Source organism: Dermacentor andersoni, chromosome 4 (genome assembly GCF_023375885.2).
Source record: "Dermacentor andersoni chromosome 4, qqDerAnde1_hic_scaffold, whole genome shotgun sequence".
Classification (NCBI taxonomy): Eukaryota; Metazoa; Arthropoda; class Arachnida; order Ixodida; family Ixodidae; genus Dermacentor; species Dermacentor andersoni.
Window position 1 is genome coordinate 73,378,642 of NC_092817.1, and position 16,586 is coordinate 73,395,227.

At 47.4% G+C, this 16,586-nt stretch overlaps 1 protein-coding gene and 1 long non-coding RNA gene across 2 annotated transcripts in view; one reads left to right on the forward strand and one right to left on the reverse strand.

The window, feature by feature from the left end:
* Positions 1–446, reverse strand: part of LOC126536316 (cysteine-rich venom protein-like) — a 44,627-nt gene extending 44,181 nt beyond the window's left edge. The window contains exon 1 of the mRNA XM_050183235.3: positions 189–446. Within this exon, the coding sequence (XP_050039192.1) occupies positions 189–350 (162 nt within the window). The 5' untranslated portion in view covers positions 351–446. The remainder of the gene's footprint in view (positions 1–188) is intronic.
* Positions 447–4,449: 4,003 nt separating this feature from the next.
* Positions 4,450–15,801, forward strand: LOC126536317 (uncharacterized). Its single transcript, XR_007600639.3, has 3 exons — positions 4,450–6,073; positions 7,088–7,247; positions 15,266–15,801. It is a non-coding gene; the product is annotated as an uncharacterized lncRNA (long non-coding RNA).
* Positions 15,802–16,586: the final 785 nt, after the last annotated feature.

The following is a 16,586-nucleotide window of genomic DNA, read 5'->3' on the forward strand; positions in this document are numbered from 1 at the left end:
GCTATGGAATGTATGACTGAGTCGAGAAAAAGCACGTGCGTTTGAAAACGACTTCATTGAAGTCGGGCACAAAAGTTGCAACACGCAGCGCGAACGTACGGCAGTTAGGACAGCGAAAAACTAACCAAGCCGCATACAACAAGTGACAGCATATGAGATTAGCTATGAGCGAAGAATCGCTTGCTTACCTCACAGAGTCGGAACCATTGCGTTGGGTTGAAATCGGCCCGGCTGATTCTTTGAAGCCAGGCCTTCCTCCATGTCGCGTCTCGCTTGGCAGATGGAATACGGAATAGTCGCTTGCCGTCCCTTTCAGTTGTGCTGCACTCGAAGGCACAGCAACGCGGCATCACGAACACGCAAACTACGCTACAAAAGCAAAAAGGACGCGCGAAACATGGTGCCTTCGCACGCCGCTCGCAATGTTTGGCGCCGCGATGGCGGCGGAAGCAAAGAACAAGCAAGAAAAAAGCGCGCGAGAATACGCGATGACGTTCGGCCAATGGGAGGCACGAGCGTCGAGGGAAAGCGCAGGGGAGGAGGACGGCGGCGATCTTCAAAGGATGACGCTATTTTTGATTTTTATTGAGGATCAGTCTTTCACTTCCCACACCTTCTCCCCTGACGACGATTCGCCGTGCTCCCTCACGGGTTGCAGAATCAAGCGTCTTTCCTTTCTTTAGATCACTATCATTTTTATTGAGGGGTTTTAGTTTTGCCCGCTCACCACCGTCGAGGCGCTTTCGTACCGTGGTGTCGCTGTCAATGGGAACTCCGTCGAGGCACGCTCGTGACGTGGTGTCGAAGCCAATGGGAATTTAGGTACCTGTTTGCTGCTACAGGCTCCGGCTTTCTCGAGAGCCCAATGAGCCATCTGACGCTTTTGCTTGGAAAATTACATGTGCTTATGCCACTTTCTGATAAAGCTGTCATGGTAATGAAGAATTCAACACAGATGTTAAAACTAATAATCATATAGGCATGCAGAATGTGACATTATACCCTTAAGCCACGAACAAGGGAGCTCGCGCCAGAACATTAAGCACTGAAAGAGGAAGGTCTATAAGCGATGTTGGTTGTTCTACATATATCTTGCTTGTTTCTACAACCAACGTGTTCTGCCTTCACTTTCGTCAAACTTTGTCTTCTTCCTCGCTCACTTCCTTTTGATTAACTTATTTATTTATTTATTTATTTATTTATTTATTTATTTATTTATTTATTTATTTGAACTCCTGGGCGAGATAGCCGTTGTAGCCGCATGACATTTTTAGAAGGCGAAGAAAATTAAGGTTTGTTTTTCATTGCCGTTTATGACTCTCTCTATGACACAAGATTTTAAAACGAAGCTTGTATTAGCTCACAAGTTTCGGTGGCGGTGTGCTCACGCAAAAGCCCAGTTGTTTCCAGGGCAGAGCAGCTGAGGAAAAGGGCGGTTTGATGACAGCTATGTCATTAGCAAGGATTCCGCAACCAATCAGAGCCTTTTCGCTTCCTCCGCGGAAGGAAAGTTTAGGAAGTGGTTTCGCGCACGCTGCGCCGGCCTCGTCGCTTCGTTTCCGTTCAGTTGATTCTCGGAAAACGAGTGGGATGGCCATGCGTTGTGTGTTCCCCCTAGGAACTGGCAGCGCTCGACGAGTGGCGGCGAGAACTCGCCCTTGAAAGGGCTCGCCGTCGGCGCGCCGATCCAGCCGTTAAGGCCTAAATATAGTCCGACGTAGCGTGAACGCGCACACGCTACATTACGTTGGCGAGAACAACAGCGTCTATAGTTCGAGCGATGGTTCGACACACTGGCGCCGCCAACGTAACCGGACGCTGCCAACGCGTTCCGACGCGCCCGCCGTCTAACAACACTCGCCCGCGCGCCGATAGCGTCGGACTATAAATGCGACTTTAGAGCTGCCCCAGCCCAGGCAATCCGACAGCAACGAGAAGAAGAGCCCGAGCTGAGGAAGCGGGAGGCCGAAGCAATCCTGCACCTTTACCTGTGGGTTACTTAACCGTGACGAAGGTGCACGCAGGACAAGCTTCGCTTACCCCAATTTTGTGGTAGTGGAAGGATTCGTAATTTTTTTTCTGTTAGCCTCCTAAATTTTTGCATTAGCTAAAATTTAACGACATTTTTATTGATATTGTCAGCATAATCTTATCTGTAGATTTTTCTTTCAAACTAACAAATTTTTATTCTGCAGAATATAATCTTTTATTGGCGAAACGCTTTGAACGCCTGCAATCTTTCTTGGTAAAGCCAACCCTTCTACGTACATCGACATGAACAAGTTCAATCCTTCGTTTTCATTGCCGTTCTTTAGACCTCTCACTTTTTCTTTTCCTTCTCTCCGATGTCGTTCTCTTCTTTTTTACCACTCGTAGTGGGTAAGTGTGATTAACTGAGCGCGAGCAAGCTATGTGCACGCAGAAAGCGCAAGCCAGCTCATCGTTCGTCGTCCCAGCTTCGCACTGGGTAATGTACAAGGCAATTTTCTATTTCTCGATAATTGGTTTCCCTCCGTTTTCTTGTTTGTTTATTTTTCAGAGCGATGGCTCTACTACTACAGGTGCAAACACAGAAAACGCGTGGTCCCTTAAATCTAACCAAGTTCAGCCAAGGTCAAACTAACGCGCAGAGAGTGCCGACGGCGCCGAGCAGCGTCTGTGTGTTTTCCGTACATGGAGGAAGGAAAAATATAGGAAGGAGCCTTACGTCACTCAGCCAGCCTTGGCAAGCGAACGCTCCGTGATGCCAGCCCTTTGCACAGTGGTGGCCCAACACGTGACCTCCTGCGTCGAGATCAGGGAGCAAGAATCGAGATTTCCTGAGGCCTTCGGTTTCCGGCAGCTGTGCCAGTAGTTTTTTTATTCGGTGCGCGCTTGTTCACCTGCCCTCTCGTGGGATACCTGCAGAAAGGGAATACTTAAAACCAACTGCGCACTTTGACGTCCGATCACGTGTTGGGCCACCAGGTTTGGCTTCAGTCGCGTTGCGGTATGCTCGCTCCTATCCTCCATCTTTCCCCCATGTTTCCGTTCATCCCATCTCGCACGCCATCGAGGGGTGACACCTGCAACGCTACTGGCACGCTCATCACCTCAGCCTCCTGAGACGCCTTCAGTGCAACGCTAAGCCATGCTATCGCTTTCGATGCTTCGCCTTCGAGTAAAACTTGCAACTTTTTAGCCTTTTCCTTATCTAAGTACGTCTCTCAAGCAGGCACATTAGCCTGGCCTCTTTCATTCATTCGCAGCGGGGGCATCGTCTGCATTCTTTAATATAGAATTGTGGGACGAGCACTTCTTCGCGCAGTATAGGATCGGCTGTAGCATTGTGGCTGCATGGGTGTTATCGAATAATTGAGAATTATCCCGAGAAACAACTCAACGGTGATTAAGTCATAGATTCCGCATTCCCATGTCGTTCCTCGGATCATTGAGGTCTTTTGTATGAAGTGGTATTCGGTTCTGTACACCATATAGAAGGCATGCTTTCAAGAACTCCCTGTCGCATAAATGAGTTAATTGATGCACTATGTGGTAAATGGATGGATATTGCGTTTCGAGAACCTGCTAGTTCTAAAATGGATACGCGACCAGCTATCGCCGCAGAGCATAGGTGGGCGTTACCCAGCTCCTCAGTTGACCATAGTGATAGCGACCTGCGTGTTGTGGTGTCGTAGCTTGACACATTTGGCTTCATTATGCTGCAAGTAGGGCGCCCCTGGTGGCGATCTATAGAAGGGCGGGCCTGACGTCATTGAGCGCCGCATACATCCGACTGTACCACGAAGCTACAAAGCAAAATATCGAACCAGGACGCAATTTTTCTTCAACTGCGAAGCTTTCCGAGAAGCCAGGGCAGGTTTCCTGTTGCAGCTCCATGCTACATTCGGGTGGATGGCAAATTTCCCTTTGATGAATATGCCTCTACCTTGCGGGCTTGGGAAGAAAGGATTTGCAGTATCCAGTGGCCCTATGTTTCGAGCTGTCAATTAGTTCGACCTCGCTCTGTGATCTGCTAGGTCCCTAGTTAGCTCGGATGGAAGAGCGACCACCGCAGAAAAGCGTTGGTGTTCGGCTTGACTCCCGAACGAAGGCATTTTTTTTCTTTAACCGCGACGCTTTCTTTCGGAAAATACCATACGGGTTTGCTTTGTAGCTTTGTGCCACAGTAGGGTGGTTGATAATTTTCGAGCGAGAAAACGCTCTGCTACTCTAGGTACAAACACAGAAAAAGCCTGGTTTCATAAATTTGAACTTCAAGCTCAGCCAAGGTCAAACTCGGACTTAGCCTGCCGCTTTATACCGGCTGCTGCTGCGTGCGCCGCGTGGGTGCCCATACCTTGAAAGCGTTCTGCGATGCGTACAAAGTGGGCAGAGCGCTGGGAGCTTCGCACGTGCTGTGCTTTCAACGCTTAGTTCGCGTCGAAGCGAGACGCAGCATGAAGATCCGTTCGCTCATTATTGCTGCCGCACCGAGCAGCGTCTGTGTGTTGTCTTGTGGTGCAATTATGGATGTGGCAGTTGCTGACGGTGCCGAGCAGCGTGTGTGCCCTTTCCCAAATCAAGCAAAACCGTGCTATCACTCGACAAACTTGTTCAACCACGGCAATTCTTTTCCTTTCCCAAAAAAGAGGCTATTCGTTACGAGCCTGATTTCTCTCATTCCACAGGAAAGCGGAACATGGACAAGCGCCTACCTGTAGCGTCCATTCTCTTTGGCTCCCGGTCAACGTGACCGCACCGGAAATCGAAGCGTCGGACGGTGGCTACGAGGGCCTGTTGACCTCCACTCACCACGACATCTAGCCATGTGATGTCTTCGAGCAGAACGTCAAGGCATGCACGATAACCCAGTTTCCATTGAGCATTTATGTTCTAATGGGCACGCGCGTTAATCACACGTGCACGACAGCCGGTGCATACTAATGGGCTAAACTGACTATAGCATTCTGTTGCCATCTGGATCACTGACATATGCACTGTGCCGCGACTACTATAGGACAGGCCTTTTATACACGTACGCCAAGCTCCGATGGTCGGTTGTGCACCAACTTTCTATAAGCTTAAACGGCGCTGAACCTACGGGACCACAACTGAATGACGGGTAACTTGGGCGCTGGCTTTCAACAGCTGTTTTATTCACTAGGAGAAAACACGTGTATATGCGAACAAGGTGACAAAGTGTGATTGATAACAATCATATTCTCAAGCTGGGTTTCATCGAGCAACAAAATAAAAAAGGAACAAAACACTGGCCATAAACAGGCGTATATTATAAGGCAACCTATCGGCCGTGGCTATTTCCACGAAATGACGCTGTTGTAATTCTATTATTCGGTGAGCCACAAGCACATGGCGTACTTGTCCTACAGACGTAATCAAATAAGTATGTTCTAACAATATACAATGCAAAGCTTGCGCCTGTGCAAACTAGTCGGAAAAGTGTATGTATAAAGTTCTTGTAGAAAGCGCAACTACATTGCAGTAATTGAACCAACATATACGCGCGGTACATGGTACTGTGTTCTGCGTCACATCCTGTAAGTTCTCCTCGGGATGTTTTTGCATATGCCGTGAATTCATGAGGGCCCGTTAAACATGAGCTTAAAGCCGTAACGACCGATCTACGGAGAGGCCGCAATCATAGATTGCCACAGATCACACTATGTTATTCCATGGCTAAATTAGATTCTTTTTTTTTTTTTTTTTTGAGGAACAGGCGGCAAGGGAGCGAGAATGATTGCGTGGTGGGGGTACGTGTGGCGTTTTTTCCCGAAGAGACAAGAAGCCACTCGTCATGACATGCAGGCGCTACTGCAGTCGTCGTCCCTCTTTCTTCACCGGGTCACAAACAGCAGGGTGTACTTCAGGAACGTAGCCATCGACTTCCCTAAAACGTGGCCACTGAGGATCGCAGCCCCACGCCAACAGTCGATCTACTTTTCCAATAGCGACGTTCCGCAGAGACAGCCACGGATCATTTGTCAAAGAGTCATGGAGAATTGAAGAAGGGCGTGGTCAGCTATACTACTGACCTCAGCTGCTCGACCTCGCAGTACCCGTCAAAACGCAGGTACGCAACCTTTATGTTTTCATTTTTTCTTTGTAGAACAGCTGTCCCCGATTCAGAGGTTCACCGGTTCACCATAAATCCTACGCAGTTACAAGTTAAACTATAGAAATCATATAACGAGCAACGAAAGATAACCGGGAAAGGAGAGGGGACCTCACAAAACCACTAACACCAGAGTTTTCCAATGGAAGTATATGTACAGAACGAAAGCCAGAACACCACTTCCACCTGAGTTCTAGCATCGTGCCAGAATAGAAACTGCGATTCTCGATCCTCGCAACACAAAAGTTGTGCCATGTTTTTTTTTTATTATTGAGCATCATGTACAGCATATTACACACAATAGCACTCGACCCATAGCCGAGACTAGTACCGGGTCCATCTCAAAATTATCTTTCAATTGCAGCAAGAGGAAAGAGACACAACTCACCTCAATAAAATCATTAACAGATCACAAGAATTTTAGAGAACAATTTGAATATGTGTGCATATACTTCATTTGTATACTGTAACTTGCCCTATTTACAAATTAACTTCTCACACCCCCGAGATAAATAAATAATCACAACATACATTTCACATAACAGTTTCAATATGTGCGCATATACATCATCTGTAGACAGCAACTTATTTCTACAAATTCACATCGACACAACATTACATGTTCAGTAATAATGCTTTCAAGGCATTATTTGGAAGGCAATTCCAAATCATATTTGTAATCCCGATATTTGTAATCACGATTTATACTAATTACGTTTTGATGTCCCCCTCCTGCTTGGGCCTGTCATGGCCTGCAATATTGTACAATGAATAAATAAATAAATAAATAAATAAATAAATAATGTATATATATGGTGGTCATTCAGAGTTCGTGACCGATGGCCGGGCCAGTAGGCGGCCAAATTAGAGACTCACTTTTAAAGCCTTGTATAGAATATGGCAGCAATTCATTTTAACTATTTAGTAGGTTTCCAATAATTTTTGTTCGCGCTTATGTTTCTGTTTCTACAGGACCTAAGCACATCGTGAAGGGCATACTTCTATATCGACCGTGCTCTTTTGCCTACTGGTCAGCGTGTTCACTCTGGAAAGCGACGGTGGCTACGAGGACCTGTTGATCTCCGTCCAGTGCTACATTGAGCCAAGTGATGTCTCCGTACATAACCTCAAGGTATGCGATGAAACCGAGTTCCCGTTTACTATGTTCTAACGCTCACGCGTGTTGAACCTGAACGCACGACCGCCAACGCATCGTATTTGGGCTCAATCAACCGTGGTGTTTTACTGCTGTCTTGTTTATTAGGACAGCCTCTGTGCAACGTGTAATAGGGCATGTATTATATATAAGAATGCCAAGTTGCGCTATTAGTTCGCTGAGCATAGACTTTCAGAAAGCAAATGAAATAAAAATAGAGAACTGCATGTGCGCTAGCTCTCAGCCGAAAATACACAATACACGAAAAAAGGGCAGTAACATGTGAATAATAGCCGACCCCCATATGTATATGCTCGGTACTATCAGACAACAAAATAAAAGACAGAACACCCACCAGAAGCGGTCTTATAATAAAGTGCAACCTATCACGCGCGGATAACTGGACAACATTGCGAACTTTTCCAATCTCTGTTGGATATCTCTGTTAGGTTCATCTTTAGTAGGCCTATTGGGCTGTGGTCGGGTACAAGGGGGAAACACACGAGCACGAAACCGGCTTGTAAACAATCTATGCATAAGTATTGCGTGTATGTAACTTTACAGAATGAAGCGCGCTTTTGTGAAGGCACTTTTCAACTAAGTATAATATTTTAGAAGTTGATCAATTCACTAAGACTAATTATGTATTTGGGCACAATGAAAAAAATAATCTGAGTACCTCCGTCTAGCTACGTGGCATTTCCATATTTTTAAAGTTTGGCTAAAGTTACCTAGGACGCCCTGTATAACTGGTCGGTAAAGAACTATCTTCAGTTGAATTGCCCCAAAACAAAGGCGGTCATGTTTAGAACAAACTTCCCCGCCTTTCGACCTCCCTCAATGCCTCACACTCATGACACGAAAATAGAACTTTCCGCTACACCTAAACCCTTACTATGGGACCCCCACACCGATTACTTTCAAAATAAGCTCAGTAAAGCTTTAGGTATGTTGCGCAAATTCCGGAGATTACTATATATACCAACACCGCAGCAACTTATGATTTATAACGCACTATTTGCTTCTCACCTGCGCTATGGTCAACTCGTTCGGTCAAATAGTACTGAGGGATCGTTAGCTAACCTAGTTTCACTCCAAAAGAATGCCTTGTGGGCTATTTCGGATCTGCCTTACAATGCACATACGCGTGATGTAGCCCTGAATTTTAAAATTTTATGGGCAGACCAATTTATACCGGGTGTCTCAGCGAACACTTTCAAATTGAAAAGAAATTGCCTGTGGCAGAGAGCACAGTTCTAGTCCATGGGCTGGTCTACTTAAAGAAGCGGACATTACTTGCACAAATAATGAAGTGCATAATGAACTATTTAACAGAAACATCTCTAAATAAGCTTTCAACTAATTACCTTATGGCACTTTTGCATATTACAAATTCTAGCCGGGGAGTTCGTAAGGCGGATCCACTTCAAACGAATTCTCAGGATGACACCAGCTTCGAGATATAAATTCCAGAACTTTGTGGAGAAATACATTGGCGTTCCAGTCACTTTTCTGCTTCAAAGCATGAAAGGACGTTTTCTTAAGAAAATAAGTGGAACGAGAGTGCATCTTTACCACAAGTTTCACGGCGCATAACTCGTAAATGGTGTCAGCCACACAATTCTTTTCAAGTCGATATGCCTTGCATGCAGTCCCACCCGCTTGAATGTATAAATTGCAATATGTTAAATAAGGTACTTAGTGAAAAACATTAGTGAATTTTCGTTCACTAGTGGAGTATGTACTTCAACTTTTGTGAAACTCTTGTCCGCCTCTTCGAGTAGACCAACTCGTGGACTAGAATCGTGCTATCTGCCACCAACAATTTAAAAATTTTTTTTTTTGAAAGTGTTCTCTGGAACATCCCATATATTCTTTTAAATGTTAGACTATGAGGGTAATTGCAAGAAAATCCAGCTTTTCGCCTAAATAGGTGCACTGAACACTAGGCTGTTCTGCGCCCACGCACTAATTACGGCCTTCAATTACTTTTCTACTGTCTTCCCTCAACACTCAATAAATACAAATTAAGTGATGAAAACATACATCATGTATCTAAAAACACGCTACTGCAAATACTTTGATGAATGTTAACTTTCTTTGGTGCCACTTGAAAAGCATTTCTTTCCTGTTTCAAAGTTGTGACATTTCTGCTCTTCGTATATGTATTTCGTTTTACCTTGCCACAAGTGTGTATAACCCGCCAAAGACCGGTGCAGAGTTTCTCGCGGAAGCCGTATCAATGGAAAAGACACTGCAGCAGCAAGCAAGGCCGTACAACCGCGACGTGTCGACCCTATCGCGTGACTCTCTCGCTATACCCCTGGACAATACCGATGCCTTGCAGGAGCTCATTAGGCTTATCGTTCGAGAAAAGCTCCAAAAGCTTCAGGGGGCTCCAGCATCGCTACAGCGACTCGCTCTGGCTGAGGTCGTCCGGGAGGAAATCGGGCAGGCAGCCCAAGTCCCAGAGCGAAGCTAGATACCACAGCACTAGGTACAGCAGCCACAAACTCGCATATCGTATGCGGAAGCTGCGCGAAGTTCGTTGTCCCCGATTTCTCGCGATGTGAGCGACGTCCCGGACTTTCATGGTGTGCGCGCCGTTGAACAAGCAACTGGCGACTTCAGGCCTCCCCGCACGCCATTCATGGCTGAAACACGACCACCCCGCAAAAGTGACGTAGGGCGCACCGTAGACCGGAGGCCCTTGTGTTTTCATTGCGGTGAAGCCGATCACCTCTACAGGGCATGTCCTTACCGCCGAGCTGGGTTCCGTGGATTTTCACTGAATGTGCTGTGCCCGCGCAATTGAAGCATACCTCGCGGACGCCAGGACCTCGTTTGTCCCACAATTCCGTGAACCCCGGTCACCGTCACCCGCCCGAAACAGGTCTTCCAGCCCCCTATTCACGCCGAGAGCAACGAGGCGTCGCTCACCCAGCCCAGCCTCCCGGGAAAACTGAGTCCAGCGACCTGCGGAGGTGAGGTGGCTGACGTTGCGAACGCTGAAGATCCTACACTACGACGACCGCGATATGACGTAATTGAGACGCAGAGAAAGCAGTGTAGTTCCGTGTCAGTATCCTGCGACGTACCAGTTACCATAGATGACCACGAAGTCACGGCGTTAATCGACACGGGTGCGGACACGTCTGTTATGAGCCAGAATCTCGCACATAAACTGAACAAAGTTTTCACGCAATGGACGGGAACTCAGATTCGTATTGCAGCAGGACATCTCATAACTCCAATGGACCGGTGCACGGCACGAGTCAACATTCGGGGCTTCCCGTACATTGGCGACTTCGTCATTCTTCCTGAATGTTCAAAGGACCTTATACTCGGCATGGATTTCCTTCAGGTGAACGGTGCCATCATTGACCTGCAAGTGTCTAGAGTCAGCTTCCCTACTACACAAGCCATAGCGAACAGTAATGACAGTGACCGTGACATCGCGCTTCGCGGAGCTGACGATCACGTCACGTTGCCACCCAAGAGCAGCGTGCTTACCCTTGTCCGATGCGACATGGAGGACGACGCCGAAGTAATTACTGAGGCAAACATGCCTCTGCTTCTTGAGCGCCACATCTGTATAGCCAGAGGGCTTCTTCAGGTGCGAAACAAATGTTCAGTCGTTTTGCTAACAAACTTTAGCAACGAGTATCGGCATGTACCGCGAGGAACGACAATCGCATTTCTTCGCGAAATCACTGATGTTGCTGGCATTGCCACATTGGAAACCGCAAAGTCTCAGCAATCTGAGTTACCCAGCCTACAAGAACGGATTCACGTTAACGCCGCTCTTCCAGGCCATCAGAAAGACCGCCTACTGAGTCTCGTGAATGAATTTGCGGACTGTTTTTCAACGTCATCCAAAGTGCGGCGCACGTACATCACAAAGCACCGCATTATTACGGACGAGTCCGCACGTCCTGTTCGTCAGCATCCTTACAGAGTCTCCAATGGAAAGGGAAGCGATCAAGCATCAGGTGAAAGAGATGCTCTAAGACAACGTGATCCAGCCCGTGGGCCTCCCCTGCAGTGCTAGTCAGAAAGAAAGACAACACACTACGCTTCTGTGTAGATTACGGAAAGTTGAACCGTGTCACCAAGCGTTATGTTTATCCATTGCCACGCATCGACGACGCATTGGATCGTCTACAACATGCCAAGTTTTTTTTCTTCGTTGGATCTTAAATCAGGGTATTGGCAAATCGAAGTTGATGAAGAGAATCGTGAAAGAACAGCGGTTGTGACAGCTGACGGGCTTTATGAGTTAAAAGTTCTCCCCTTCAGTCTCTGTTCCGCACCTGCCACCTTTCAGCGGATGATGGATACCGTGCTTGCTGAACTCAAATGGCAAACCTGCCTTGTATACTTGGACGACGTCGTCGTGTTCTCGAGCGCATTTGACAAACATCTCGCACGACTCGAGACTGTCCTCGCTGCGATCCATACTGCCGGCCTCACCATCAAGCCTGAAAAATGCTACTTCGGGTTCCAAGAGCTCAAATTTCTTGGCCATGTCGTTGGTCCTCAAGGCGTCCGACCAGACCCCGACAAGTTAGCTGCCGTCGCCGAGTTTTCACCACCCACAGACAAGAAGGCTGTCCAACGCTTCCTTGGTTTGTGCGCATATTATAGGTGCTTCGTCGAGGGATTCTCGAGAATTGCTGAGCCTCTGACACGGCTTACACGCGACGATGCGCCTTTCATTTGAGCGGACAAGCAGCAGCAGTCGTTCAATGAATTGCGCAAACGTTTGCAAGAGCCCCAATACTTGCTCATTTCTACGAAGACGCTGACACTGAAATTTATACTGACGCCAGCCATGCGTGTCTTGGCGCATTTCTTCTGCAGTGGCAAGCTGCATGGTGCGGAACGCAGCATTGCTTATGCAAGCCGCAGTACCACCAAGGCTGAGAACAACTACTCAACCACTGAAAAAGAATGCTTAGCGGTTGTGTGGGCAATTGGAAAATTCCGACCCTACTTGTGCGGTAGACCCTTTAAGGCTGTCAGCGATCACCACGCCCTGTGCTGGCTTGCCAACCTCAAGGATCCTTCAGGCAGACTAGCCCGTTGGAGCCTGCGCTTACAAGAATACGATATTACAGTTGTCTACCGATCTGGAAGGAAGCACAGTGACGCTGACTGTTTGTCACGCACACCACTCCCTACGACGTCATCGGACCCTGGCCATGGCTTGCCATTTGTCGGCGTTATCGACGCCATCAAGATGGCTGAGCACCAGCGCGCTGCCGCTGAGCTGCTGCCGCTGAGCTGCTGCCGCTGATCGAGCACCTCCAAGGAGCTGAAGGTATTTTACCCTGCTCGCTCGTGCGCGGCTTATCATCATACTACTTGCACAACAACGTCCTTTACTGGAAGAAATGCGGAAGCGATCCAATACGTACCTCCTTGTCGTGCCGTCGGCGCTACGCCATGACGTTTTGCAAGCCTGTCATGATGAGCCATGCGCGGGACACCTGGGATTCGCTAAGACATTGGCAAGGACACGACAGAAGTATTACTGGCCCTGGCTTTATTCTTCTGTGCAACGGTACGTGAAGACCTGCCGCGATTGTCAGCGCCGCAAGAAACCACCAGTTAAACCGGCTGGCTTTCTCCATCCTGTGGACCCTCCTCAAGCACCGTTCCCAGTGACCTCTTCGCGCAACAAATGGATAGTCGTCGCTACCGACTACTTTACCCGGTACGCCGAAACCGAAGCTATTCCGCAAGCAAATTCGTATGAAGTAGCCAAGTTCTTTGTACGCCACATCGTCCTACGACATGGTGCACCGTCTGTTCTCATCACCGACCGCGGTACAGCATTTACAGCGGAACTTATGCAGGACGTTCTCCTGCTGACGCATAGCTCTCTCCGCAAGAGCACTCTTTATCACCCTCAAACCAACGGATTAACGGAACGTCTGAACAGAACGCTGGCTGATATGCTCTCCATGTATGTCGACGTAGAGCACAAGACGTGGGACGAGATCTTACCCTATATGAATTTCGCGTATAACACAGCTGTGCAGGATACTGCACAGTTTACGCCGTTCGAACTTGTATAAGGCGCCACGTCACGTCAACACTTGACGCCATGCTACCTCTGGCTGATAATAGCCCGACCAGCGAACACGTGGAAGAGTTCGTACAAAGAGTCGAAGAGGCACGCCAGCTTGCTCGGCATCGTATCCGGAGCCAACAGCATACAGACAGCCTTCGATACAACCAGGGTCGATGCAACGTCCATTACAATACCGGCGCCTGCGTGTGGGTCTGGACGCCCGTCCGTCGCCGTGGACTCTCGAAAAAGTTGATCCGCCGGTATTTTGGTCCCTACAAGGTTACACGCCGCCTCAGTGACGTGACCTATGAAGTCGTCCCCTGCAGTTCTGACCCCGGTTCACTCCGTCGTCGTCCTCGCACTGAAATTGTTCATGTAGTGCGCATGAAACCATACTAGGCGCGTACGTGAACGCCGAGATGCACCTGAGGAGCTCCATTTCTTATGTCGCTGAAAGGACTTTTTCACGTGACCGAGACGGTCGCTTTTCGCATGGGAGCCAATTGACACAAAGATGTGGGGCTCCCGCACCACAGGACGGCGCGCGCAAATGTCGGCGCCACGTAAGACGATGAATTGCGTAAGCTGAACGCTCTGGTTCTGGCCCGCCATCAAAGAGAAGCGGCTATTTTGCAAGACTCCGTCTCCAATCTACGCTACAATATGTCGCCGTGTTGCTGCATGTTGTTGAAGGGGAAGATGGTATAAGTCAAGCTGCCATTATGGAGCTTTCATCCTGCGTTCCCCACCGCTTATGTACACCAGTGTGCACGTATGCGTTAAATAACCTTCTATATTCTCCTTCTTCGTCTATCTTCTCCTCTGTCTGTAAAGTTTGATTCTAGTTACACTGGGTAACATCAGAAAACGATACATAAAGGAAACACTGGCCGGAAACATCCCCATATTGCGGTATTGTTAAAGTATGCATAAGGTATGGTAAACCATCAGGCGCGGATAAGTGGACAAAATGACGATCCCTGCCGTTCTCATTTATTTATGTAACTACAGTCGAGCACAAAAGTCCAGAGACCACATCATCAGAAAAATAAAAATTAATTTCTTCTAGCACAGCCGTGCAACGCGAATTTCTCTTCCTGTATGACGCTGCTCGAACAGGTGCACAGAGACAGTACCACTTCATTTCAGCTTTTATGCCTGGGCTGCGAAGAAACGTAAACATTTAGCAGGACCTGTGGTCCCAGACGATTCTCCTCGAATGTATGTATGTATGTATGTATGTATGTATGTATGTATGTATGTATGTATGTATGTATGTATGTATGTATGTATGTATGTATGTATGTATGTATGTATGTATGTGTGTATGTGTGTATGTATTTATGTATGTATGTATGTATGTATGTAGTTCCCCATTTTTCCCCTTCTGTGTAGTTACACATGTGAACCAGACTGATGATATCTTGCACAAGACCACAGTATTTATCGATGAATAAATATATAATCATGTTGGTGTACCGGTCTTAGAGACAGAATTGGATAAATATAATGCAACATTTAATGGAAACCTTGCATCTATATAAATAATAGTCGGAAAATAGCCTGCGACAGACTTCTCGACGGTATTGAATTATTTAAACGAATTAGATGTTCGCGATGTATGGCACTCTGATTTGCCTATACCTTAATGTAGCTTCTTCTTGAGACATGTTTGCATATGTCATAAATTTGCAAGCATCCGTTGGTGTGGTAATGACCAAACCACGTAGAGTCCGCGGTCATGGAACGCTACTTGACGCACCGTATTCATTAGACAGTAGACACAAAATTAGAGATTCGTATTTTCATATGCAAAACAGTCGGCAGTGAGCGGAAATTACCGCGTGGTGCCAGGCACGTTGGCCGCTTCTTTTTTTCCCCTGAGTCACAACACACGATTTCTAACGACACGCAGGCGCTACTACAGTCATCGTCGCAGCTCCTTCACCTGGAAACAAAAGGCAGTGTGTACTTCAAGCACGTGACCATCGACTTCCCTAAGACGACGTGCGCGGCCAGTGAGAAGCAGCGGCTGACGTTTCAGATCGCAATACTGGACCACTTCTCCAAAGGCCATTGAACATTCAAGAACTCGAACGGCCGCAGTCATCGTGGAGACTTCATTCGTGTGTCGCCGCTACTGGACGGTCACGTAGAATTTGCCTAAGCACAAGTGCGCCAATGTTATAGAACAGCGTGTCCAAATTATGAAATTTGCTGTTTCACCTGAGATGCCATCGCGTTCTAAACGACGTTTCTGTTTGGCTAATGCATTGCAAGTTACAGGTAACGCATTGAAGCACGTGTAGTACGTTGTGCCTGTCACAGTTTAAATTGCCCCTGATAGTCTATACTTGAAAGCCAGCGGATGGAGCTGGTGGCGATTTGCGTAGTTGCCATGTGCGCACTGCGATTTCCCTCAAGGAAAGTATATATATATATATATATATATATATATATATATATATATATATATATATATATATATAGTATGTATATATATATAATGACGAAAAAGAGTACGACATACGTTCAATAAGCAAAGTATATTTGACTAACGTTTAGTAACATGTACATGCATTTGGGCTCCCTTATAAGCCCGCGATACATCTTGATCAAGTTGTGCTCAATAATAACAACAAGAAAAATATTAATATAGTGATACCACTGGCGATAGCGATACCACACACGTGGCTCACAGTGCAGAAATGTATCGTTCGTTTACTCAATATTACAATGTAAACCACTTGAAATGAAGTACACCCTGAATGTACTATGCTGACGGGGCTGACGAAGCGATGGAGGAGGCAGCGTCTCAATCGCAAGCTGCAACTACGGGTTGCCCGTATCACGCGAGAAGCGCAGCAGTAGGCCCAGACTATTACCAGTAACAACTGGAGAGGATTCTGTGATCGTCTGTACGGCACACTAGGCACGGCTAAGACGTGGGCCGTTCTCCGAGCACTGATAGATCCACCGGGCAACAAAATGCAGACACGCAAGCGCTTAGACGTTCTTACTCACTAGCTCCAGGACAATCCCGACCGCCTCCTCCAGGAGCTCGAAACGTGCTTTATCACATCAGGCTCTAGCCCTCGATGCAATCCGTACCCATACATCAAGAAGCCGTCCACCATGCTAGACGCAGAAATCATAATTCAGGAGGTCTGTGCCGTGTTGCAGGACGTCCGCAAGAACTCGGCACCGGGAGCAGACCACACCCGGTACGCGACTAT